The sequence below is a fragment of the Aspergillus costaricaensis genome (assembly GCF_003184835.1).
Source record: "Aspergillus costaricaensis CBS 115574 unplaced genomic scaffold BO79scaffold_1, whole genome shotgun sequence".
In the NCBI taxonomy this organism is placed as follows: Eukaryota; Fungi; Ascomycota; class Eurotiomycetes; order Eurotiales; family Aspergillaceae; genus Aspergillus; species Aspergillus costaricensis.
Window position 1 is genome coordinate 1,579,195 of NW_020291801.1, and position 22,109 is coordinate 1,601,303.

The 22,109-nt window shown below is 47.7% G+C and overlaps 7 protein-coding genes across 7 annotated transcripts; 2 read left to right on the plus strand and 5 right to left on the minus strand.

Moving 5' to 3' along the window:
• Positions 1–1,542: 1,542 nt before the first annotated feature.
• Positions 1,543–3,780, minus strand: BO79DRAFT_241955 (GMC family oxidoreductase). Its single transcript, XM_025685172.1, has 3 exons — positions 3,687–3,780; positions 3,288–3,631; positions 1,543–3,192 (listed from the first exon to the last, which is right to left on the minus strand). Exons 1-3 carry the CDS (start codon positions 3,745–3,747, stop codon positions 1,786–1,788), a joined length of 1,812 nt encoding a protein of 603 aa, XP_025545387.1. The 5' UTR covers positions 3,748–3,780; the 3' UTR covers positions 1,543–1,785.
• A 547-nt stretch (positions 3,781–4,327) lies between these two features.
• BO79DRAFT_212779 (efflux pump antibiotic resistance protein) lies at positions 4,328–6,028 on the minus strand (the record flags this gene model as incomplete). Its single annotated transcript, XM_025683183.1, has 2 exons — positions 4,328–5,666; positions 5,721–6,028. The coding sequence occupies 2 exons, from the start codon at positions 6,026–6,028 to the stop codon at positions 4,328–4,330; spliced, it is 1,647 nt and encodes a 548-aa protein (XP_025545388.1).
• Positions 6,029–8,215: 2,187 nt separating this feature from the next.
• On the minus strand, positions 8,216–8,701 carry BO79DRAFT_132064 (cell wall mannoprotein 1 family protein; the record flags this gene model as incomplete). The annotated part of the gene is made up of 1 exon (XM_025677979.1): positions 8,216–8,701. A coding segment is annotated over one exon (486 nt), but the record flags the coding sequence as incomplete, so codon positions are not given.
• Positions 8,702–10,971: 2,270 nt separating this feature from the next.
• BO79DRAFT_261741 (histidine kinase) lies at positions 10,972–13,077 on the plus strand. Its single transcript, XM_025686526.1, has one exon. The coding sequence runs from the start codon at positions 10,997–10,999 to the stop codon at positions 13,016–13,018; it is 2,022 nt and encodes a 673-aa protein (XP_025545390.1). The 5' UTR covers positions 10,972–10,996; the 3' UTR covers positions 13,019–13,077.
• Positions 13,078–13,661: 584 nt separating this feature from the next.
• Positions 13,662–15,530, minus strand: BO79DRAFT_223615 (tannase and feruloyl esterase; the record flags this gene model as incomplete). Its single annotated transcript, XM_025683614.1, has 5 exons — positions 13,662–13,737; positions 13,798–14,034; positions 14,107–15,087; positions 15,141–15,349; positions 15,408–15,530. 5 exons carry the CDS (start codon positions 15,528–15,530, stop codon positions 13,662–13,664), a joined length of 1,626 nt encoding a protein of 541 aa, XP_025545391.1.
• A 2,843-nt stretch (positions 15,531–18,373) lies between these two features.
• Positions 18,374–19,507, minus strand: BO79DRAFT_163436 (uncharacterized protein). Its single transcript, XM_025679130.1, has 2 exons — positions 19,306–19,507; positions 18,374–19,253 (listed from the first exon to the last, which is right to left on the minus strand). The coding sequence occupies exons 1-2, from the start codon at positions 19,492–19,494 to the stop codon at positions 18,420–18,422; spliced, it is 1,023 nt and encodes a 340-aa protein (XP_025545392.1). The 5' UTR covers positions 19,495–19,507; the 3' UTR covers positions 18,374–18,419.
• Positions 19,508–20,257: 750 nt separating this feature from the next.
• BO79DRAFT_3731 (uncharacterized protein) lies at positions 20,258–21,678 on the plus strand. Its single transcript, XM_025689144.1, has one exon. The coding sequence runs from the start codon at positions 20,439–20,441 to the stop codon at positions 21,333–21,335; it is 897 nt and encodes a 298-aa protein (XP_025545393.1). The 5' UTR covers positions 20,258–20,438; the 3' UTR covers positions 21,336–21,678.
• The last annotated feature ends 431 nt before the right edge of the window (positions 21,679–22,109 follow it).

Consider the following 22,109-nt stretch of genomic DNA (forward strand, 5'->3'; position numbering starts at 1 on the left):
GTGCCGTGGCTTTTTTCCATACGACCTCACGCGTCCCTCTGTTAGGACTCCGAGATACTAGTACAATACTGGCTGCTGCCAGTGGCTCACTAGTGGCAGACCAAGTAGCAGCTGCTCTACACATAACCCAACTCTGCCCCATCACTTTATTTATCTCATGATAATTATATAGAACCGTCTGTGAAAGCCTTCCACAACAGCTTATAGAATGATTTCTTATCACCTGCAGGACTAGTGCCTTCAGCTGAACCCATGTACCAAGGTAGAATATAATTATTATTGATATCCGATGACAACAACCTCGCTGCTCGCAGGAAGTACAGCCGCCCTATTTCCAGCAACCGAGATGGCTCGTCATCCCGCAAGAGGAGGGGTAGAAGCACGATACGTTGACATCCATTTTCGCTATGTTTTAAAGACCTGCTGTAGTCTGACAGATACAGTTTATAAGTTAATATTCTCAGTAAAGATATAAGTAGTACTAATAAACTCCTAATTATATAACAGCTTCTTCTTTATAAAGCTAGGAGCAGCCCCCAGAATCTGGGCTACTCAGTTATTACTGAGCTTCTTTACTATCTTAGCATTCAGTGCCAAGAGGAGCTTATCGTACCCTATAAAATCATAAAAATTTGATGAAAAACAGGGTAGTAGTACTAGAAAGTGGATGATAAAACTTTATATTCAATTATAAACAGATAATCTGATTTTCCAGAAGCAGCATACTGGCATCTTTCAAAATATGGGTCTTGTCAAGAATCATAATATAGAAAACATATATGGGCTCTTTGGATTATATTTATACTTCTTCTTGCTGTACCATGCTTTTATACCCTATAATCCATGATTTCTACAGTATAAAATATACTAGTATTCTCTGTAAACGGCTTGCAGCTTACCTGTGTCCCAGTTAACCAGATTGTTCTATTAGTTATTTTCAAGCACATTCTCACTGTCTATGGTGTAAATCCAATGAGAACCACAAAGGAATGGTGAGTAAATTATTAAGTAAAAGGAGTAATGGAGATGGAAGAGAGACAAATAATATAGACAGATCATAGATTAAAGAGATAGAAGGAGTAAGAAGAGAAGAAGAAGAAGAAGAAGAAGAAGAAGAAGAAGAAGAAGAAGAAGAAGAAGAAGAAGAAGAAGAAGAAGAAGAAGAGAAGAATAGATAGACATAAAAGACCGAAGAAATAAAGAAATGATCAGATATCTAGTAAACTAATAGTAAATATTACTTACTTTACTAAACCTCACTATATGACACAGTATGATTACATGAACTATGACTCTGAAGTGTTAGTCGAAAAGGGGTTAAATAAGAAGCTCTGTGATCTGTATAGTAGAAATATACCCAAAAGTAAGCTTATAAGTATAATAGAATGGTTCGGTATTATAAATATAATAATTACTTATTGAGATATAGTTATTTAGACTATTTAGAAGGTTATTTTGGTTATTATATACCATGTGCTTATAATGTAACTGTATTGCTTCGTTAATAATAACAAGATAGGTTACTGTTTATAACCGTTCACAACCAGCTACAACCCCCCGACAACTTCCGCCAGCAGCCTAGTATCTACTCAGTAAGCAGAGCTTACTACAAATTAAGTAGTTTCTCAACCATACATACTGATTGAGTCACACCGCAATACTGAGGTAGACTAGAGATTCTCTCTAAATAGATCTATTTTGCTCAATTGATCGCTGCGAACCTAATATATCAGCTGTGGGAAAAGTGTACAGATCCAATCATTGCACTTAGAATATAGCGGCAGTTCACTCGTTCCCAGCAAGCCCAAGGTCCTTCATAATGATCGTAGCAGCCTTTTCACCAATAGCATAAGCGGTGGTGGCCGCATTCGCGCCAATGTTCTCAGGAACAATACTCAGGTCCACCAACTTCAAGCCCTCAATCCCATGAACATTAAGCTCGGGATCAACCACGCCGCCATCAGCAAGCGCGCCAATCTTGCAAGTACCAAGTGAGTGCCAGGTGGTGCCGACATTCTTGCGCACCCAGCCCTCAATCACCTTGTCGTCCTCCGCAGTGTATTGGATGTCAGGGATGTTCTTGTCATTTGGCTTGTCCAGCCTGACAAGGGCGGCGGCCGAATCCTCAGCGAACGGCGGATGCACACCCGCAAACTCGCCGCGGTAAACGTCCATTCTACGCACGATCTCTCGCTGCTTCTTGTACGCCCAGATGAGCTTCTTGACATCCAAGTCACTTTTCAAGAATCCAGTCTCAAACGAAATATCCGCATCGGGATCGGGGCTTGTGATGTGGACGTGACCTCTGGCGTAGGGGTAGACCGTGAACAAAGAGGTCGCGAGATATTGGCCTGGCTCAATGGTGTGTGGCTCACCAGGAAAGCCGCCCAGCAAAGCCATTAGCGCCATGGGCTTGTTGGGAGTGGAGCGATAATCTCTTGCGTATGCTGCCTCGAATTCGGGCCCAAGAGCAGTGACATCCGCTTCGGTGGGACGCAGCTTGCAGGAGGCATCTTGGCCATTCCACCCCATGATTGGCGCATTGGTTTTGATCAACTCTTCCATGTTGATTCTACCGGCAAGAGGGGCGTCAAACGTCTCAGTCGCCTCCAAGGAACTGTAATATGCCTGAGTCAAGAGATGATGGTCCTGGTAATCCCGGCCAATTCCGGGGATATGGGCCACAGCAGGAACGCCAGCCTTGTTGAGAATGGCCTCGTCGCCGAGACCGGACCTCTCGAGAAGCAATGGGGTCCCAATAGCGCCACAGGAACTAATAACCAGCTTTCTGGCCTTGACGCATCGAACATCGGTGTTGTCTTTCTTCTGGAAGGCAGGGTTTGGTTTGAACACAACACCCACAGCTCGTTTGCCCTCGAACAGAATCTTGATCACCTTCGTCTCAACAAGGACGTGGAGGTTTGGGTGAGCACCATCTTCCAGCTTCGGATGCAAGTAGTTGCTGGCGGCATCCTGGCGGCGGCCCTCCTTGTCAACAAAGCGGAGGGCGCGTTGAACGCCGTTGCTAGTCTCGAGGTCTTGAAGATCCTTGACCGTCGGGTAGCCGACCTCGTTGGCGGCAGCAATGAATTGCTCTGCTGTACGCTCAGAGTAGAACGTTCCCTGAGACACAACAATAGGGCCATTCTTTCCGTGAACAGATTCAGGACCCGGACCGTGATACGTCTCAAGCTACAATGAGTAATGGAATGTTAGCAAACACTGTAGTCCAAAATGGTAATGCCGCAGGGTTCACAGAGTGCAGCTTTAACGATTCGATCACCTACCTTTTTTAAGAAGGGGATCATCTCATCTGTAGACCATCCGGGAGTGGCCCACGAATCCCAATCATGGCGTTGAGCACGACTGTACATCATCAAGTTGATTGACGACCCTCCGCCCAGAACACCACCTGCTGGGACGATCATTTCGCGATTGTCCAACTGCGGCTCCGCATTGCCCTTGTAAAACAGGGTTGCGGTACTGGTTGGAAGCAGTGCAGTTGGAAAAAGGAGTGGGAATGCAATCAAGTGGTTGCCCTTGTTGTTCTGCCCACCCTCGACTACGAGGATGGACAGGGAGGGATCGGCATCGGCGAGTCTGGAAGCAACGACACAGCCCGCGGTACCGCCTAGGAGAGATCGTTAGTATAGAATTATAATTAGCAGAAGAGTAGAAGAACAAACCGCCGGCGATGATAATGTCGACCTCGTCGATGCCTTCGGGGAGCCGAGTGTAAATTCCCATGTTGTTGGATGTGATAGTACGGTGAAATGTGATGGTGATGGAACAAACTGGGCGCAGTGGATGGGATCACACTAGGTTTAATAGCTCCGGGTCGGTCGCCCGGCTGGCATCAACCCCGCGGGATGTTTTATGACGCGTGGATCCCTGTATGTCTCTGGTGCCAATCGCTTTATTTTTTGGACAAGGCTGGCGGGCTTGTTAGTACCCACTGTCTGCGGTCAGCAACGAGCGAGGCGTCTCAGACATGGCCATAGGTTTGTGGGGCTGGATATATAGCGCTCACGGCTAATGACTAGGTTTAAGTCATCCTGGGTAACATTACGCTACGTCTTGTAACATGGTTCCTAGTTTGTTTGTGCGTTGTTTGTTTTATGTGATGGACGCTGCCTCTCTTGCTCACCATTTGCTACCCCAAAACTTACTATACCTCACATCTATGTACTTTCCGTACCGCAGCGTTAGGATACATACAAAAACTTATGAGCAATTAACATTAGTTGAGAATATTACAGCGGTATCATGCTAACCGTAAAGTATGACGTTTAAATTGAAGTCATCTTGGAGCAGACAAGTAAGCATGTTATTGCAGCGCGGCGAAATCCAACTTCTCAAATTTGAGAGGAAGGGCAATGAGAAAGCCAAGCACGGCACCAAATATATTCAGGTAGAACACAGAGACCACACTCTGCGTAACCGCGTTGGTAACCTGAGCACGAACATGTTCGGTTAATGTCGCCAAGAGACTACTTCCCACTCCATCAATAGCGCCTCTGATTTCGCTTAGAGGAACGTTCGGTAGGATGTGCGATATCTCGTCCGTAGCATGGTTGATAAGAACAGAGGTAGCGATTCCCAGTGACAAGGCTAGACCGCCCATCTGCGCACAAGAGAAGAAGGCTGTAACGTCCTTCCGCGCCGCCTGTGGACGCTTCAACTGGCCCACGGTATAGCCAAGCTGAATGACTGGCCCGACCCCAAACCCCTGGATAATGGTATAACCACAAATAGCAGCTGTAGATGTATGTGTGTGGATACTGGACAGCAGGCCGTTGCTAACAAGAAGAAGTGCGCTGGCCCAAATAAACCAGCACTTGTACCACGGGAACTTGGGCAGAAGTCCACCACTGATACCCGCACTGACTACAACAGATGCCACAAATGGGAGCGTGTAGACTGCAGAACGCATCGAAGAATCATGCAACACAAACTGGAAAAACAGCGGAAGCGTGTAGATGGTGACAACGATATCAGAAATTGCGACAATTGTCCAGATCCATAGACCAATCACTAATGGATCCTTGAAGAACTGCACGGGGAAAATGCGATCTGACGTGAAAAGGTGGAATTTTTGCTGCAGAGAAAACAGGATCCATAGCACAGCAGTGGCAACGTAAAGTCCAATCATCTGGCCGCTATCCCAGCTGTACACGACGCCGCCAAAGCCCAGAAGCATCACTGTCGACACGGCAGAGCCAAGAAATAGCACAGCACCCAGATGGTCAAATGCCTTGATTACGTCCATGAGCCCCAGTGACACGCTAGGTGGCGCCGAAGGCATGATCCAGATACACGCGGGGGCGGCAACAGCGGCAACGCAGATGTTGATATAAAAAGCCCATCTCCATGTTGCAGGCGAATCAGCAAACGCAGATCCTATAACGGGGCCAAGAATAGTTCCTAAGCTCCACGCCATGCCGACAATGTTGAGATATTGGTTTTGTTCTTTGGCAGTCGTCATTCCAGTGATCATGCTAATGGTGCCGACGTAGATGCCAGAGCCACCGGAGCCAGCCAGAGCGCGACCCGCGACGACGGCGCCAATGGACGACGCTGAGCCGATAACCGCAGATCCTACTTCGAAGATAAGCAGGGCAGCGAGAAAGACAAGCTTGCCGTCGAGGAACTTGTTGAGCTTCGCCCTGTGAACAAAAGTGTTGGTAGTCTGAAATTACTCTGCTGCTCACTTATCTTACCAGATAGGGTTGGTTCCAACTTCACCCATGGGATATGCCACTGAAACCCACGGTAACATATCTATGCGATTGCCAAATGTGTCGACAATGGCAGGCCGCACCGTTGCGGTCACGGTATTGTCGAAGGCATACAGAAAAGTCGCTGACAGCAGGGCAACATTGACAACAAACCACGCAACACCTGTGATCTTGCGCTCAGTCACAGCACCGGCAGACGCAGACGCAGACGGGCCACTGATAGCGGCAATATGTAAGGGCTTTTCAGCATGGCCACTTGTCGATGAAGCAGCTGTCTGTGTCGGCGGCATGATGCAGGTACACTTCTGGCTAACTCGTCCGTCTGTAGTCGCATCCCAAGGATTTAAGCCTGGGAAGCAGAGTGGGCTGGACTTGACCATGCCAGCTAACCGGCTTGCGAGGAGAATAGAGAGTTTTCCAGGGTAATAGCAGATCGGTACATAATGTAACGGAGTAACTAACTAACAAACTAGTGGACAGCGCTTGTTATCTCCATCACCATAGCCTTGTTATGCCACTTCCGTCCGCAGACGGAAGCGCAGGGAATCGAGAGTTCTCTTGTGGAAGTGTAGATCACAACATATGAGGCATGGACAGCAACTACTAAAGTAGCTAACAACAAGTTACTGGACTGCGCTTTTTATCACATCCTTGTTGAGCCCCACCCCCTTGCGCTAGTCGAGCTGCAGGCGCATCGCAATCAACTGATTGCGGGGATACTCTGTATTACTAGTTGGTGACAGTTTTCTTGTAATTGTGGACAAACACTCGTTCGCAGGGGCTGAAAGGCTAATTTTCCAGTACTAAATGTGCACATCCTGGTCGGGTGTAAGAGTATCTCATTGTAGCCTTATTAAAACAAAGAGATGTGTTCTGTAGTCACAGCGCACAGATCGCCGAGGACACCCGGTTGTTCTGGCCACAGCCTAACTATAACCCGTTACGGTTAGTGCATACTGACCACGATTCAACTTAGTTTAACCTCATCAATTGCGGTTCTTTGTCTCCCAGTTGGCGTCTATGCCGAATTAAGTAGGTGATGTACCGGAGGGCCGATAATGATGATCTTTGCCTTGAAAGGCGCACTTGGAGTCCAACGTCACCGAGGTCAAAGGAAGGCGGGAGCGAGATGAAAGGACTCAGACTGGACAGGGGACCACATCCCCAACGGAAGAAAAGGCACTAGCATGGGTAGTAGTGGCTCTAGACACCTCGCTAAAATCGGGCAGCATTGCGCGGCCGCAAGAATTGAACAGCCTGGCGACGGATCACTCGCACTGCCTGGTCCAACATTGTGATAACCCTCTCTTGCTCGGGCTTAGACGATGTGGGATGGTGGGATAGTTCGACAACGCAGTGAAAGATGATCGGAATGAATGAATATGAATGGCAAATATACTACCCGACAACCGTACACCGATTATTCAGGTCCGAATCACGAATCTCAAATTGTGAAAGTCGTCGCCGAGAAGGAAGGATTTATGCGCAACGCTAACCAAGCATGAGCTCGTGAGTCATCATGTCAACGTCCTCTCGCGAGCAGCCAATGCCCATATCGATTATTCCATGTCCCGTTCAAATACTCAGCCCGCTTACTTGGAGATGTTGTAAATATTTGGTGCTGTCTTTCCTGTGGCTTTTTTTCTATATGCTACTTCCCACGACTTGTTTGTTCTTTGAACCTCCGTTGAGATACTTGAAAACAATCCACTTCGTTATGGAAATTCCGTAGCATATGTTCCAGCAAGGTAAATGATAGGTACATTGTGACTAGGAGAAGCCTTTACAGCAAGAGCTTTCCTGGAGTAAGATGTAGACAATCAAACTGATGCTAAAGAGATAAACTGGATATTTTACTTGTCATTAGTCTTCTAAAAGAATACACAGGGGGCCATGAAGGGGTAATTAAGCTACTTCAGTCACGGCTTGGATGGAACGGAACGTATCGTCTTCTACAATTATTTACTTTGGGTTCGAATAAGCTTCCGCCTTATAACTTGATTTGAACCAGGCTGTCACTTTTATTTCCTTCAGGAAAAGTTGGAAATAAGTTATATCATGCTTGTATAATATATGGAATGAATAACATGATGATTGCTGGACACTATAAAAGTAATAAACTATAGCCAGGGCACCCTAGCTTGACAGAAAACCGAAGTTCCCTTCTGAAAGCGGTTCCATTAAGGTAATACAGTATCCTGGAAGAGAAGCGCGAGAATGCTGCAATATGGGGAAAGCACATTCCTAGACTTACGAACAAAACCCATCAAGTTGTAAGGTACAAGAACAATGAAAGAAAGGATTTGATGCCTGAATTGGATGACCCGCTAATCCCGTTGCCAGCTTCATGCCGTTCGTTTCAACACCATTCAATATCCATACCACAAATTGATCTCCTCGAGACAACAAAATACTTTGTCGCTATATGCCATCATTGACAGCTACCCTGCACCATAAAATAGCCAAGTGGTCTAGGAGGAGAAGGCAGCCTCTGTATAGGTAAAGGAATTATCAATAAAAGTCTTGATTGCGGCAACCTGGTCACTTATAGAAGCGGGTCCGTTCGTTGTCAAGGCGTCGGCGAAATTGTCGGAGGCCGTGTTGAGAGATTGGAGATCGCCAAGAATCAGACTTGCTCCACCTGGAACGGCTGACCAAGCACTCACTTCAGTTCCAAGGGCACCTAATAGGTTCGAAAGGCTTGGGGGTACCGCTTGAAGGCTATTAAGAATAGCGGCTCCAGATTCATCATCCAAAGAGCCGGCGCTGTTGGTATCGGTAGTTGCATGATTCACTGAAGAAATAAGATTCTGAAAATCGGTGTGGATAGCCACAGATCCGGCTAAACCACTAGAGGGGAAAGCATTAACGTCATTTGTAAGAGTCGTGATGCCCGGGACAATTCTTTGGTTTACATCGTTTTGGACTGTGATGGCGTCGCGACGAAGGATAGGGGTAGCGGCAGCAGTTAAAGCCAGAGTGAGAAGTTTGGCGATAAGGACCATCTTTGTTGGTGAAAGCTAATGAATGATAATAGTGCTAAGGTTGTCACAGCCAGGAAGATGCAGTGGAACTAGGAATTCTGAGGGCGTTACTGAGGGCTTCCTTGGATTTTTATATGTTTTGTTGGATTGAACAAAGGTATTGCACCGATATGAGGCAGGTAATAATTACGCATACATAGCGCAGCTGGCATCGTTCTGCATACTCGAACTTACCTAGTATATCACCCCACCTTCTCAAGTGCTCCTAGTCTTCCCAGCCACATCTTGACTCTAATAAGGAAGAAGAATGTAAAGCATTCGCCGCTCTCTGCTGGGACATGTTAGCCTAAGCTCAGGGCTGGTGCAACACGGTACCGTATTTGTCGAGCCTCCACGGGCGGATGTACAGCCAGCCCAGTCCGCGATCTATGTAAACAAGGGATGCGTGTACGGAGCCAAAGAAAATGACACAACATGCCGCTAATGGCAGTGAAGATTAAAGTCCCTGCATCATGCAACAACCTTAATACGCATAGAGTAGGTCGATCGGTCACGCGCATACCTTCTTCCACATTGTTTAAGGGATATCAGATACCAGGTTATGCATGTTTCTAGTTCCTACCAGTAAAAAACCTCGTTATAACTGGCGATGATGATCAGAAGAACAGGCTTACAAAGATACACCGCCTTCCTAGATCATTTGTTTAGGAAAGCCTTGATATTATATAAAATGGACAAGATACTAATACCGGTATATCTTCTAAACAAATCTTTTGTACACGATTCTTCATGCTTTGAAGATATATAACTGTTTATAATACTTTAAATATTAATGATATGGGATAAGTCTTTTTTGTGTGACTCTAGAATCTGACCTTAATAACGCGTCGTCGGGTTAGCAACAAGATGGCAATACAGTAGGTATATTGGGTTTTCATGTATCAGTTAAGTGAAGTGTTTGCCCAAAGCTGCCTCTACCCACTGATCGTTGAGCAAGTTCCTCCCAGCCAACAGCAAGGGTCGTTCGAGGTGGGTTTCCACAGACATAGCTCTGAGTTGATGCAATAGTTTGGCATACGTTTAAAGGCACAAAGAAGGTGGAGATGGTCTGAGTGACTATATTAATGATTCAGGATCCCTCAGTGTCGCCCAAGGACGCCATGTGTATTGCAGAGGTACATGGCCAATCCGGTAAGTCACTGCGGAAGGTGGGGTTCCCCAAACTGCCACTTCGGAAGGCGAACCCAGATAATGTCCGAACCCTATTTAATCCCGGCACTGATTATTATTCCTCATAACTGGGCATACAATGAACGAAGTGGCCTGGGATGTTGAATTGAGCCGCAGGCGCTCCATATCGATAAACACGTCGTCCTCAAACTCAGCCCTGCATGCCTAGAGAGCGGACTCATTCCCATCCCACATCATGAAGATATGCAAACGCCACATTAGCGTGGCCTGAGATCCGGGAGCGCATCTTCGCCTGACTTTAGTGAATAAGTATCTTCGTCAATTGTTACAGATTTGTCGCAAGACTTCAACAGGCTTGATATAGCCGAGATTTTTCGACCGGCATTCCCGGTTGTCCGAAGCTTCGTGGTCCTACTCTTTTCGGCGATGAAAATCTAGCTGATTAGATTTAGCGGGTAGCCAAACCTGCTTCGACCCATGGTAACTATCCGAGCGAGCAAGATATAGTTACTCAAGGCGCTCTGATTGGTGGCTTGCTGCTCCGATGGCTGGGCGCGATGGACCGCCGGCAGTTGTCGAACATTTTAGACAGCTCAAATGCCTCCAATAAGTACCAGTGGCAGCTAATCCTGACTGCAACTCTCGTCTACTCGCTTTGAAGGACTGGCCTTAATGACTACTCTCTCCCTGTGTCCAAATGATAAAGAAGATAAGCATCAATGCAGAGTAGATAGATCTTCACGCAGTCGCCACCCGTGAGCCTAAACGGACTTTGCTCGCTCTCAGAGAAGACAAGTGGAAGACTAATCACCTGCTCTCAGATGGCCTAGACACCTTAACTCCATGGGCACAGGCGGGGATGTCCGGGGCGATCGCCTGGAGTGGAAATCCAGAAGCTGGTTCCAGCTCAAGTCGCACCAATGAATGGCAGCGCAGTGGAAGCGTCAATGAGTGGTTCTGCTGCCGGCTGCGTTTCCGCCACTCACAGTGACTTTTCTTCCGCCACGCGATAAAGACCAACAAAAGAAGATATCTCCATCCTTCCCCTTCTTCTGCCTCTCATGTCTGTTCAAACAAGTCGCAATGTTTCTCGACGGCCAAGTGGCCGCTCTCTCCCTCGATGAGAAGCTCGCGACATCACGCAGTGTACCTCTGCCAGACGATGACTCCCCAGCGGTGTCTCCCTCGCTCGCATGCATCTACCGCCATACCCCGACGCCGACCATCGTCCTCGATTCATCCATGACCATTGTCGAGGTCTCTGATAGTCATCTCGCTTTATCCGGCAAGACGCGCCAATCTATGCTGCATGCGACCGTTCGTGACCTCGACCCAGCTGCCGTACCAGCTCCTAACATCGCTATCCTCTGTGGCGCACTGCGTGCAGCTTGCTCGACCAAGGAAACCCAGATAGTGGAGAGAATTGTGTCCAGCGACAATTCTTTATACAACCTCCGAGTTACTCCCATCTTTGATACATTCACTCTGCTGTACATTGTATTGGAGGCGCACAAGCTTTCCGAGGAGACCGCCAGCGTTAATCATGCCTATACAAACGAAACTTACAAAATCCTCGTGGATACCGTTAAAGAGTACGCCATTTTCATGCTCGATACTCAGGGCAATATCACCACCTGGAATCCCGGCGCTGCAATCATGAAGGGATGGCCAGCAGAGGAGATCCTTGGCAGACATTTCTCTGTCTTTTACAGCCCAGAGGATCGCCTGGCAGGAAAGCCCCTCCGAGGTCTTGCTGTGTGCTTGCGCGAAGGCCGCATGGAAGATGAGGGGTGGAGGTATCGGCGCGATGGCTCGCGATTCTGGGCCAATGTGCTTATCACCCCAATCTACCAGTTCGGGCAGCACGTTGGTTTCGTCAAAGTCACCCGGGACCTTAGTGAGCGCAAAGAAGCCGAGGCCCGCATAATTGCTGCTTTCGAAGAGTCGTCACGCCTAAAGACCGACTTTCTCGCCAATATTAGCCACGAAATCCGGACTCCGATGAACGGGATGAAAATTGCCATGACGATGCTGGCTGACACGAGTTTGTCACCGACACAGCTCGAGCATGCTGCCATCATCCAAGACTGCATGTCTCTCTTGCTTGAGACTGTGAACGATGTGCTTGACTACTCAAAACTCTCATCTGGCTCTTTCTCCTTACATTCCGATGTCGTTGATGTCAGCGATGTGGTCGGAGCCGTTATACGGAATTGTCGCCCATCCTTGAAGAACGGTGTCGAAATGACCACGGACATTGCACCTGACTTTCCCCGAAATCTTCGAGGAGATCCCCTACGATATCGCCAGATCCTGCAGAACTTGGTCGGCAATGCAGTCAAGTTTACCGAGAGCGGCCATATCCGGGTCTCCACAGCGTGCTCTCCGGATGAACAAGAGGAGGGATGTTGCATCGTGCGTACAGAGGTCGTCGACACCGGCATCGGTGTTCCTGACAACGCAATGAATACCCTATTCACACCGTTCACACGCTTTGCCAACTCGACAACTCGACAATACCAGGGGACTGGTTTGGGTCTGTCCATTTGCAAAAGTCTGGCGGAACTCATGGATGGAAAAGTGGGAGATTCTCCAAACCCGGATGGCCAAGGGAGTGTCTTCTGGTTTACTGCCAAACTGGGAGATCGATCAAGTACCCCGTCACTCAAGCCCCGCAGTCCTGCATTAACGCCCGTAGGCCAAGATCTTTGCGATAAAATGCGGGCCATTGCGCCCCACAAACATGTCTTATTGGTTGAGGACAACATGGTCAACCATACCATGATGCTGAAACTCCTTCGCGGCATCGGATTCACGCGAGTGGACGGGGCTTGGAACGGCGCCGAGGCACTTTCTAAGATTAAGAAGAAGCCGCTATCATATAACGTCGTATTGATGGACGTCTCCATGCCCATCATGGATGGCCTTGTCGCGACAGGGCATATCCGCGATATGGGGCTCCAGATGCCGATCATCGCAGTCACCGGTAATGCTATGCAGGGCGACGCCCAGAGCTACATTGCAAAGGGCATGAGCGATTGCATCGGAAAGCCGGTTCACCGAGATCAACTACTGAGTGTTCTGTGGAAGTGGATTGGATCATGATAAGAGATACGGGTGTGAACTTGTCTGTTATTTGCATAAGCGCAGCGCAGAGTACGGCGTACCGGACATATAAATAATTGGTCTTTCCATTTCATATATATTGCTTTTCTCACTGGTCTGGTTTCGGGTTTTCTTTCCATATTCCTTTGTGTTTTGTCCTATTTCTTTCCTGCTTTGTTCACTTAGCCTTTCAACTTCTTGTAATCTTACACACTTACGGTTCGAATATATGATAACATGATTATTTTGAAGCAGAAAATCTTAAGACCCCCTCTTTTGGCATCTGACCATCTAAGAAGTATACCTCCAGTACTATCTGTGATTCTACAAACCCTACGTAGTATAGTTGTTATTTCTCTCTTCTGTGTTCTGCCTCCCCAAACAATTATGCTTCTTACTGGGAACACCTTTCACAATGTTCCTTTTCTCCCAAATACGTCTGCTTCATTCAATTACAAAACCTAACTCTCTTGCATATTCCGCACGTAGTACATTTTCATCGACTCAGACACCATCTGTTCTGCCACGGCTAGTAGTATCTATATCAATGTCTCCTATCTATAGCAGCAACATCCCGTCTATACCGATACCACACAAAGTTCTAAACCGGATCAATAACGACAAATAATATATCTACCCCTATTTACACATCAACACAATCCCAATAATCCTCATGCGTCGACACACCAGTCTGCGTCCAATTCGCCTGTTTCGGGTACCTAGCCAACAACACCCATTTAGCTCCCAATTCCATCCAAGAAAGAAAGGTGATAACTTACGGGCAAATCTTCCGATTATGAAGCAGCGTTGTCGGATCCGCATTATCCTCAAAGTTCGTGGTGACCATATACGACGGCGCATGACTACCCTCTACCCAACTAATAAGCGTAAGGAAAGAGTCATGAACGTAGTTATCGACAACGTTGGCGGGGGTGAAGTTGAAAAAATTCCCAGCTTGGTATGGCCCGGCTAGGTACCATAGGGCGGACATGCAGGTAGGGGTGCCGGTGCAGTGTCTATCTTTTGTTAGTCATGTTTGGGGATTGTCGTGGGATACTGGAGTTGGGAGATGAGGGATTGGGGCTCACTCTAATCCCGGAATCAAGTAAAGCTGATAATGTTGGTCGATGTCGATTCCCTTCTCCAACGCAGCATACGTGGCTTTGTGGTGATAATACACGCTTGAACCCGGTGAGACGACCGAGTCCGACATGCCGTGCCAGTGGAAAAATTTCCCGCCTCGGTTAAAGAAAGGAGACAGGTCGAAGTCGTCTGCGTTTGCGTGGGCGGGATTACGCGCGTCTGCCTCGACGATGAGTTCGTATGTCAGGTCCTGGGCTGTGAGGTTCTTGAAGCCGAGGACGTTTTCGATGTACCATGATTTGGAGTGCTGATTGCCGAAGGTCGTATTCCAGGTGGGTTCGCTGCCGAACCATGCACCGGGGTAGATGAGGTCTTGGTCGAAGGTCGTCCAGTCGGTGTAGATCTTGCGGAGGGTATCTAGTTGTGGTGCGGTCAGGCAGTTGGATGTTTTGTTACTGCTGCAGGCTAGAGTTTCGGGGTTGAAGAAGCAGCCTTGTGGGTTCGATATGATGGAGTCCGTGAGGTTGTCTTGGGGATCGCATTGGCGGAGGACCTCGTCCGTGATGACTGGGTATAATGAGGGTGGGATTGAGGAGTTTGATTGGGGTGCGCCGCCGATAGTTGTCTGCTTGTAGTTGTAAAATGCTTGGTGTGTCATCCACCAGGTTGGCGCGCCCGCCATAGCACCATCGTAGTCTTCGGGGTATGTCTGGATGGACTTCATGACTTGACGGCCTCCGTCGGAGCATCCGGTGATGTAGCTGTATTTGGGTTCCACGTCGTACCAGGCCTTTACGATAGCTTTGGCGGTAAGGGTAAATAGGTGCAGTGCTCTGTGGCTCCAGTCAATGAGACCATTGGGAGTCTCCCAGCCTGAAGCGTGGTCTGGCTCGTCGTGACCGGAGTTGGAGGCGAAGGTGGCAAAGGCGTAGCGCAGGCCTGCACTTGCTACGCCCCATGAAAGTCCAGAGTCGGGGGCTGCCATCCTAGAGGTCGTTACTGAGGAGTCAAGTTTGGGGTGTATAGCGTGTATACATACATGATACTGCCATTGAAGTGGGTAGGAAGAAGTGCTCCCAAGCCCCAAGTCGCGCCCTGTTCATTGGTTCCGTTGACACGGAACGCACATACAGGTGGGATATCGGTGGTAAATGTCGAAGCGCCAACATAGTCAGTGAACTCGTCTAGAGTTTCATTGCTATCAATGTAAAAAGCGTACGGAACACTCAATGTCGTTCCATTGAGCCCCTGAAAGCTTGTTTACAAAGGCCTGCAAGCGACTGGTGGTGCAGTTAGGCGTATTGACTGCCGCGTAGGTGGTGGCGTTCTCGTAGGCGCAAATATCACCTGCGGGCAAACTGCATTTAAATTGCGCACTAACAACGGCTAGAAGTGATACCCATGTCGCAAGGACTAGTGAGCGACCCATGTTGGAGAATATGGATGATCAGCAGTGGTTATGTCTATCCTATTAGCCATGGTGATGGGAAGCAACTTATAGCTGACTTCGTTTCCGGACTTCGTCAAGTCATCTCGGGAGCCTGTCGGGTCTGCCCTGCTCCGAGAAGCAATTGGAAGCCTCATACATAGTGAGCTGTCCGATCGTCTTGCAATGACGCCTGAGGCGTTTCGCAAATCCGTCATTTCCCCTGCAGATCCGAAGCTTAGCACCCACCTCGAGACGAGCCTGTCACAGCTCTATAAAGTACCTTTCAATACTCACGCCATCTTACAGAGATCGCGAGAGGAAATCTGATCTGACAAGTTCCTTGAGACTTGGCAATAAAATGTCGTCTTGGCAGCCTATTCTTTGGGCATAATTCATGGTCCCTTGCTCGCCAGGGTAGTCAATTGCCGGTGCAGAACAGGTCGGGGATAATTGGACATTCCCCACCCGAGGATCGACGAGATGGATCCTCGCCGATTCTCAACGAATCCGCCCCAAGGGCCAACGCGTCGTGTCCACTTGAACCGAGTTTAACTTGCGGAGATTAAACCTCATTGAGCGTAGGCAACATATCTTGTTCAAATCAAGCCTGCGCTATGAAGCTTGGCCTTTCCCTTACCCACCGTCCCTGTTATATCAAGGACGGGTTATCAGTAAGGAAGGAGCCCTGCCACTAGATAACAACCGGGGATCTCTGATCAGGTGTCTCTGGTAGACAATGGACCCCTTAGGTTTACCCCCAACACTGGGCAAGGACTTCAGTGGGTCATGGACTCTGCCCTATTGTGCAGAGACCTTGCGAAACATAACGCAAATACAATGACGTGTGCCACCACTCTATATTGCTTTGGATGGCGTTCACTGCTTAGGCACACTCTGTAGCTGGAAGCAAAGCAGAGAAAAAGGAAGTAAAAGGATACAGTAAAAGTAGAGTGACAAGCATCCAGGCCAGGTCAGGTTAATTGAGGGATTCTAAATCTGCTGCTACGTTGATAATCAGATTAAGAAAGATTCCAATTCTAGGCCTAATATAGATAAAGAGGGAATATCAATCATATTCATCATTCTTATGAATAAGACGTGTCTGCTATACTTATTTAGGTCTTAAACATTTACTTCATCTATTCCGGAACATATACTATTAGCCGCCCGAGGATTACCATAATCCCAAAGCAAGATTAGTCCACGGTTATGCAGCTCTTTTGTTAGTAGTTTATAATTTCCAAGCCCAGATCTGCGAAGCAAAAGGCTGTTCTATAGATATCATAATTCACTTAATCAGATCAAAATAACCTTGAGATTGAGTTAAATTCTAAGCCTTGACTCTATTGGTGATGATAATATCCTTGTTACTACATCATACTGTACATGTGGTCCTGAAGATATTATAGGCTAGATACTTAATAATAGTAGTATTTACCTCACCGCATTTAGCTTTATAACCAAATTCGGAAAGAGGATCAGCAAACCTCTCAAGTCGAAAATGATGAAATAGACTACTTCTATCGTAAGGTTCCCAGACACAAAATTGCAAAGACTCCGACAGTCATGTCTGTATAGAAGACCCAATAAGCCATCAACGATCTACCGAGGCTTCGTAAAGACATATTTGTCACTACCCCCCAAGCTTGGGAAGTGACCTCGACATTTCATGCGGGACTGGGAAGACAAATCATGACATGTTGAGCTAAGATCTCCACCGAGTGCCAGTTCATAGGTATAGTTACCTCTCACACACTGTCATCTTACCTATTAAACATTGTTAAGAGAAGAATACCGGTTGCAATAAGGTGCTCGATGTACTTAAATCAATTGTGCCTGCGCGCCATTTACTTTCTGCGATAGCTTAGATGATATCTTAGTATAAACGGAACCAATAGGCTTTCTCACCGGCTATGTAATAGGGTTTTTGGAGGAGCCAGCTGGCGAGGTTGGATGATCCAGTGGGGTCGATGGCCGCGAGTACGTCTCCGAGGTAAGGTGTTCAAGGATGTAGGTAACTCAAGAGTTTTCGTTCCCAACAATTATATTACTGGCGTGCTGACCCAGGGTGAGCACTGATAGCTCTGAACCCCGGTGCATACCGATTTAGCCCCTCCCAGCCAAGGGTAGTAGGGCCACAAGCGATAACTGCAGCCCCGACAAGTAAGACTTAGGAGAAGGCTCTATCTTGTTATTCAAAAGACTACTGACAGTCTGTCCAGGAACGGCCAAACCAAGATTGTTCTGTCGATCTGCCCCCATCACAGTTCTCTAGGCCACCAGTCTCTCTAGAAGATTGTCCTCCGCTGTAGGATAAGGATGGACCATATGAGACATAGGCAAGTAACGGGTCAACTTCGGCTGTCACTTCAGCTCTCACCCTGATCCTTGTTCGGGAACCGTTCCCTGTCCCGATATTTCCCTCTCCCTTGCCTTCAAAACCTCCAGCCCCCGGTTTCCGCTTTTTTTTTATTTTTTTTTATTTTTATTTTATTTTATTTTTTTTTTTGCCCCTGTCTCCCTGTTCAATGTGCCGTGCGATCCGGTCATCGCTCTTTCCTGGCAGAGCGCCTACCCTGTGACCCCCCTGCCCAGCTAGTCGCACGTCTGAAAATTTGGGATTTATAAAAGTTTTTGCCCCATATTTATCTCCAGCAAATTGTAGCAATCGTGCGAGCGCAAGTCATTTAGCACGCGTTAAGTTATAGTGGCGCGGCAGTGAATGTAACTATACAGGTCATCTCTAACCTCGGAGTTCGTCTACGTTCCATAATCACCGACAAATAGAATGAATGGATTAATTTCGAAGCAATCACATTTCCTCATAAGATATATGTCCACTTGTTTTGACCAAGATGTAGTATGGTTGAGAGGTGGTGATACTTCCTCTTACAACATAGAATAGACTGTCAAATGTACCATAGCAGCAATCACAAGCAAACATAAACACATCTTCCCGTACAATTCCAGACAATAAAGCAAGCTTCCCGTCCCGATCATCTGCGCCGCTTCCCATATCTGCAGGGGTCCTTGCTTGACTGCTGAAAAGATCTCTCCTACCCGTACACCTTGCTGCTGCTGTCGCGATGGCCTATAGATAATCGTCTCGCAGATGGGTGGCAGGAGACTGGCCTGCACCAGAATTAACGCCATATAAGAGGGAAGGAGGAGAAACAACTGGGCAAAGAGCATAAGTGCCGATATCAGGATGTCGGATCTCACGATATACGGCAATCCCTCTATTGTGACGTTCTCGCTCGACGCCGGAGCGAGACGACTATTGAGTAGCCCCGGGAAATGCACCATCACTGCCTCGGCCGTGGAATAAATTAATGTGGGAAGCACAAGAGCTCTCCATCGGCGGAAATCGTGGGGGCTAGGCACGAAGCGCAGCTGGTCGCGCTGAAGGATGGTTTTCGCGGTCCAGAAGAAACGGGTCTCCGCGAGCAGGACCGATGCAACAACATACGCTACCTGACTAGGAAGCAGAATAGTCGATAGGTTAGTCACCAATGAGTGCATCACCCAGTAGGTGCAAGCGGAATAGATGCCATTGAGGAGAAGAGAGAAACCTCCTCTGCGGTAAAGGGCGGCACTAGTTTGGAACAAGTAACGACTTGATGGAGCTAGCTTCTTGTCTGCGACCTTAGACACATTGACCTGCTTCCCCACAGTTTCGAGGATTAAGATAGACATTAAGACATGGCCAATGATGTATCGGACCTATGCTCTGTTAGTTCTTGCGGACAATGATGATTCTCTGTTAGTGGCTTACTAGGATGTCAAGGACAATCCCAACTGAAATTGGTGCTAAAAGTAAACCCCTGTTGAATCGAGCAGGGCCCTTTTGGAAGGATTGATGAGTTCGTGCAAGTAGGGGATAATCTCCTGCGGAATAGATGATGGTATTGAGGAGTTCGCGAAAGATGATTAACAGAGACTGTGGGCTTGGAGTGTATGCCATGATGTATCTAGACAGTGAGCAGAGGCGGATTATTGAAGTTGATGTCTCTGCGCTCATGTGATGGAAGGAGAGTAGGCATTATATTTTGTCTGAAACCGAGAGATTTCATATGTTGCTCCATCTGTCCTATCACAAAAATCGCGCATTCATGTTGAGAGCACTAACTTGGTGGAGGCTAATTTCGGACTACTACCAAGCTACTACCAAGCTACTACCAAGCTACTGCCAAGCTAATGCCATGTCCACTTTTTCATTTTCAGGGTCTCAGTCGTGGGCACAGAGAATGGCGATCGGAGTAGTCCAGTGAACAGGTATATTGAAGGCCCTATCTACACTATAACTGACTCAGAATATATAATCCTGAATCCCTATGAAGCATTTCACAGTTGCCAATAGACATAGTTCAAGGGAGGAGCTTTTTAGGTGGTAAGCCCATTCCTTTCAGACCCTGGTCGGATTCTGGAAAGGCTGCGAGACATGCTTCTACTAAGCTATGTTAGTGGCCCCACCCAATGTAACCACTACTAAATACATGATGTCCTAATTGTCTTCTGCCAGATTAGTCCGGACTAGAGACTGTTTTGCTGTTGCCTCAAACTAGGTCGTTCGTATGTCACGCTCTTATGATACTAACCCCTTAGTGGTCTCCACGGAAGCACCGTCGTCCATACTAACTTCATGGTTGCTAGTCAAAAACGAGCTTTTTTCGAAATTAAAGCAAGATTAGAATAGGTAGTACCGGCCTGTGAACATCAGGCAAGCACTCATTCATGCTCAAGTACGAGGATCTTGTGCAGTCCGGGGCCTTGTAAATAGAGGTAATTCACCCGCTGGATAGATCGAAAACAAGGACAGCAAGCTATTGTTCGATAATCTCCCGGCTCCGATCTTAATAAGCCTTCTCTTTCTCTGCCTTTTCCGTCTCTTAATCTCCTTCAATAACAATGAGAACTTTTTCGATATGTCTTCTAGCTGGGATGCTACTCGGACGAACCACCCAAGGCCAGCAGCTAAGCTATAGCGACAGCATCCAAGCATTAGCCTTCGGGAATATCGCTACTTCCTCCGTGGAATCCAGGGGCGATGTCTGGCTTAACATCACTGGATTCGCGGGGACAGAACTCCCGCACATCGAGACAGTGGTGGGAATCCACTCCTTGGATAACGCCCGCGAGCTAAATGTGATCGCGAATCTGGCGCAAAGCGCCGCGAGTCAGGCACTCTGGGGCGATGTCGTGTTTCTGTATAACGTCTTCTCGATGAACGCCTATCCTTCAAACGCCAATGTCACAAACGCGCAGATGCAGGCCGGTCTGCTGGACGCTGTGAGCGGCGATAATGGGCCAGAAGAGAGTTTGATCGAGCTCTACGCCAGCACATCGAGCGCCTCGAGTCTGGGAGCGGCGTACCGCGCACTTACCTCCCAAAACAACAACCAGCAACAGAGCACGGCTACCATTTCGTCTCCGGTAGCAGCAGAACCCACATTTACGCCCACTGCTGCCGTTGATAAGCGCGAGATGGACTGGTCCCGCAACCAGATCGTCTGCAGCGCCGCGCACGTTGCTGCGGGTGCCGCTTGTATTGCATTGCTTGGACGGGTTCGGGTTGATGGGAGCTGGAAGACCGGCGGCCCACGCAATATCTGCTACAAGGACTGCTGTATCAGCTGGAGTGCCAATGCCACCTTCCAGATAGAGAACCTCTATAATGATGCCCAACGCTGTTATAATGCCTGCTTGACCGTGACCGGGGAGGTAAGCTGCGAGGCTTACAATGGTAGTCTGCAGGGAACCCTTGTCAACCAGTGCTTGAGTAACCGGCCGAATGGATGCGCTTAGATTGGTGCGAGAGCCGTGGGGTTTTATTTGAAAAAGCGAAGTAAGGAGAGGGTCACGCCAGAGTGGTAGATATGCAGTGGAAGGTAGAGCTTATGACAGCTTGGAAGGCTCAGGAGACTGGGGTGTTGGCCTGACATAGCAGACATGAGATAGCGTTCGCGATGGATCAGGGACGGGTGGATGCCGGAGGAAATATGTCACTACTGTATCTTTTCTAGATTCGTTAACTATACATACAGCACGAATTTAGATAGGGGCTTGGTGGAAATAGCGAGGTATTGTGATTTTTTTGGTGTAATCGTACTGTGTATTTCGCTGGGTTCGACGTAATATTGTCTAATCGGTCCGCGCGGAAGCATCTCCAACTTTCGGCATCTTTGATCCTCAATCTTGCTGAAATGTTATGATATCCTCTCGGAATATATCTGATGTCATGCTCAATCCCAGTCGTTAATCTTCACCATAGCATTAATGAGGCGCCTTTATGCCTTCGATTTTTCTAGCAAACTGTACATTAGGGCAGTTCTCTGGGTCAAAGAGACACTCTCGCAATTGGTGGCTAGCATTCCTTGTCAAAGAGAAAGAAAGATGAAAAAAAAAAAAAAAAAAAAAAAAATTAAAAAAAAAAAAAAAAAAAAAAAAAATAATCATCTCCCAGCAGATCATTAAGGGGGCCGTCCTTACATGATTCGCTAAGTTTCACGATAACAACTCAATACTTAGCCCCTCAATCTAATGCGACCCTGACTACTCAATAACTGCTATGTGCTAACG

What these genes read in the sequence shown, in the direction of transcription:
- BO79DRAFT_163436 (XM_025679130.1), bottom strand. Translation starts at nt 19,494, where the DNA reads ATGGCATACACTCCAAGCCCACAGTCTCTGTTAATCATCTTTCGCGAA. An exon ending in GGATTGTCCTTGACATCCTA is followed by an intron (nt 19,254 to 19,305) that starts GTAAGCCACTAA and finishes AACAGAGCATAG; the next exon opens with GTCCGATACATCATTGGCCA.
- BO79DRAFT_241955 (XM_025685172.1), bottom strand. Translation starts at nt 3,747, where the DNA reads ATGGGAATTTACACTCGGCTCCCCGAAGGCATCGACGAGGTCGACATT. An exon ending in CGACATTATCATCGCCGGCG is followed by an intron (nt 3,632 to 3,686) that starts GTTTGTTCTTCT and finishes GATCTCTCCTAG; the next exon opens with GCGGTACCGCGGGCTGTGTC. An exon ending in TGATCCCCTTCTTAAAAAAG is followed by an intron (nt 3,193 to 3,287) that starts GTAGGTGATCGA and finishes TACTCATTGTAG; the next exon opens with CTTGAGACGTATCACGGTCC.
- BO79DRAFT_261741 (XM_025686526.1), top strand. Translation starts at nt 10,997, where the DNA reads ATGTTTCTCGACGGCCAAGTGGCCGCTCTCTCCCTCGATGAGAAGCTC.
- BO79DRAFT_3731 (XM_025689144.1), top strand. Translation starts at nt 20,439, where the DNA reads ATGAGAACTTTTTCGATATGTCTTCTAGCTGGGATGCTACTCGGACGA.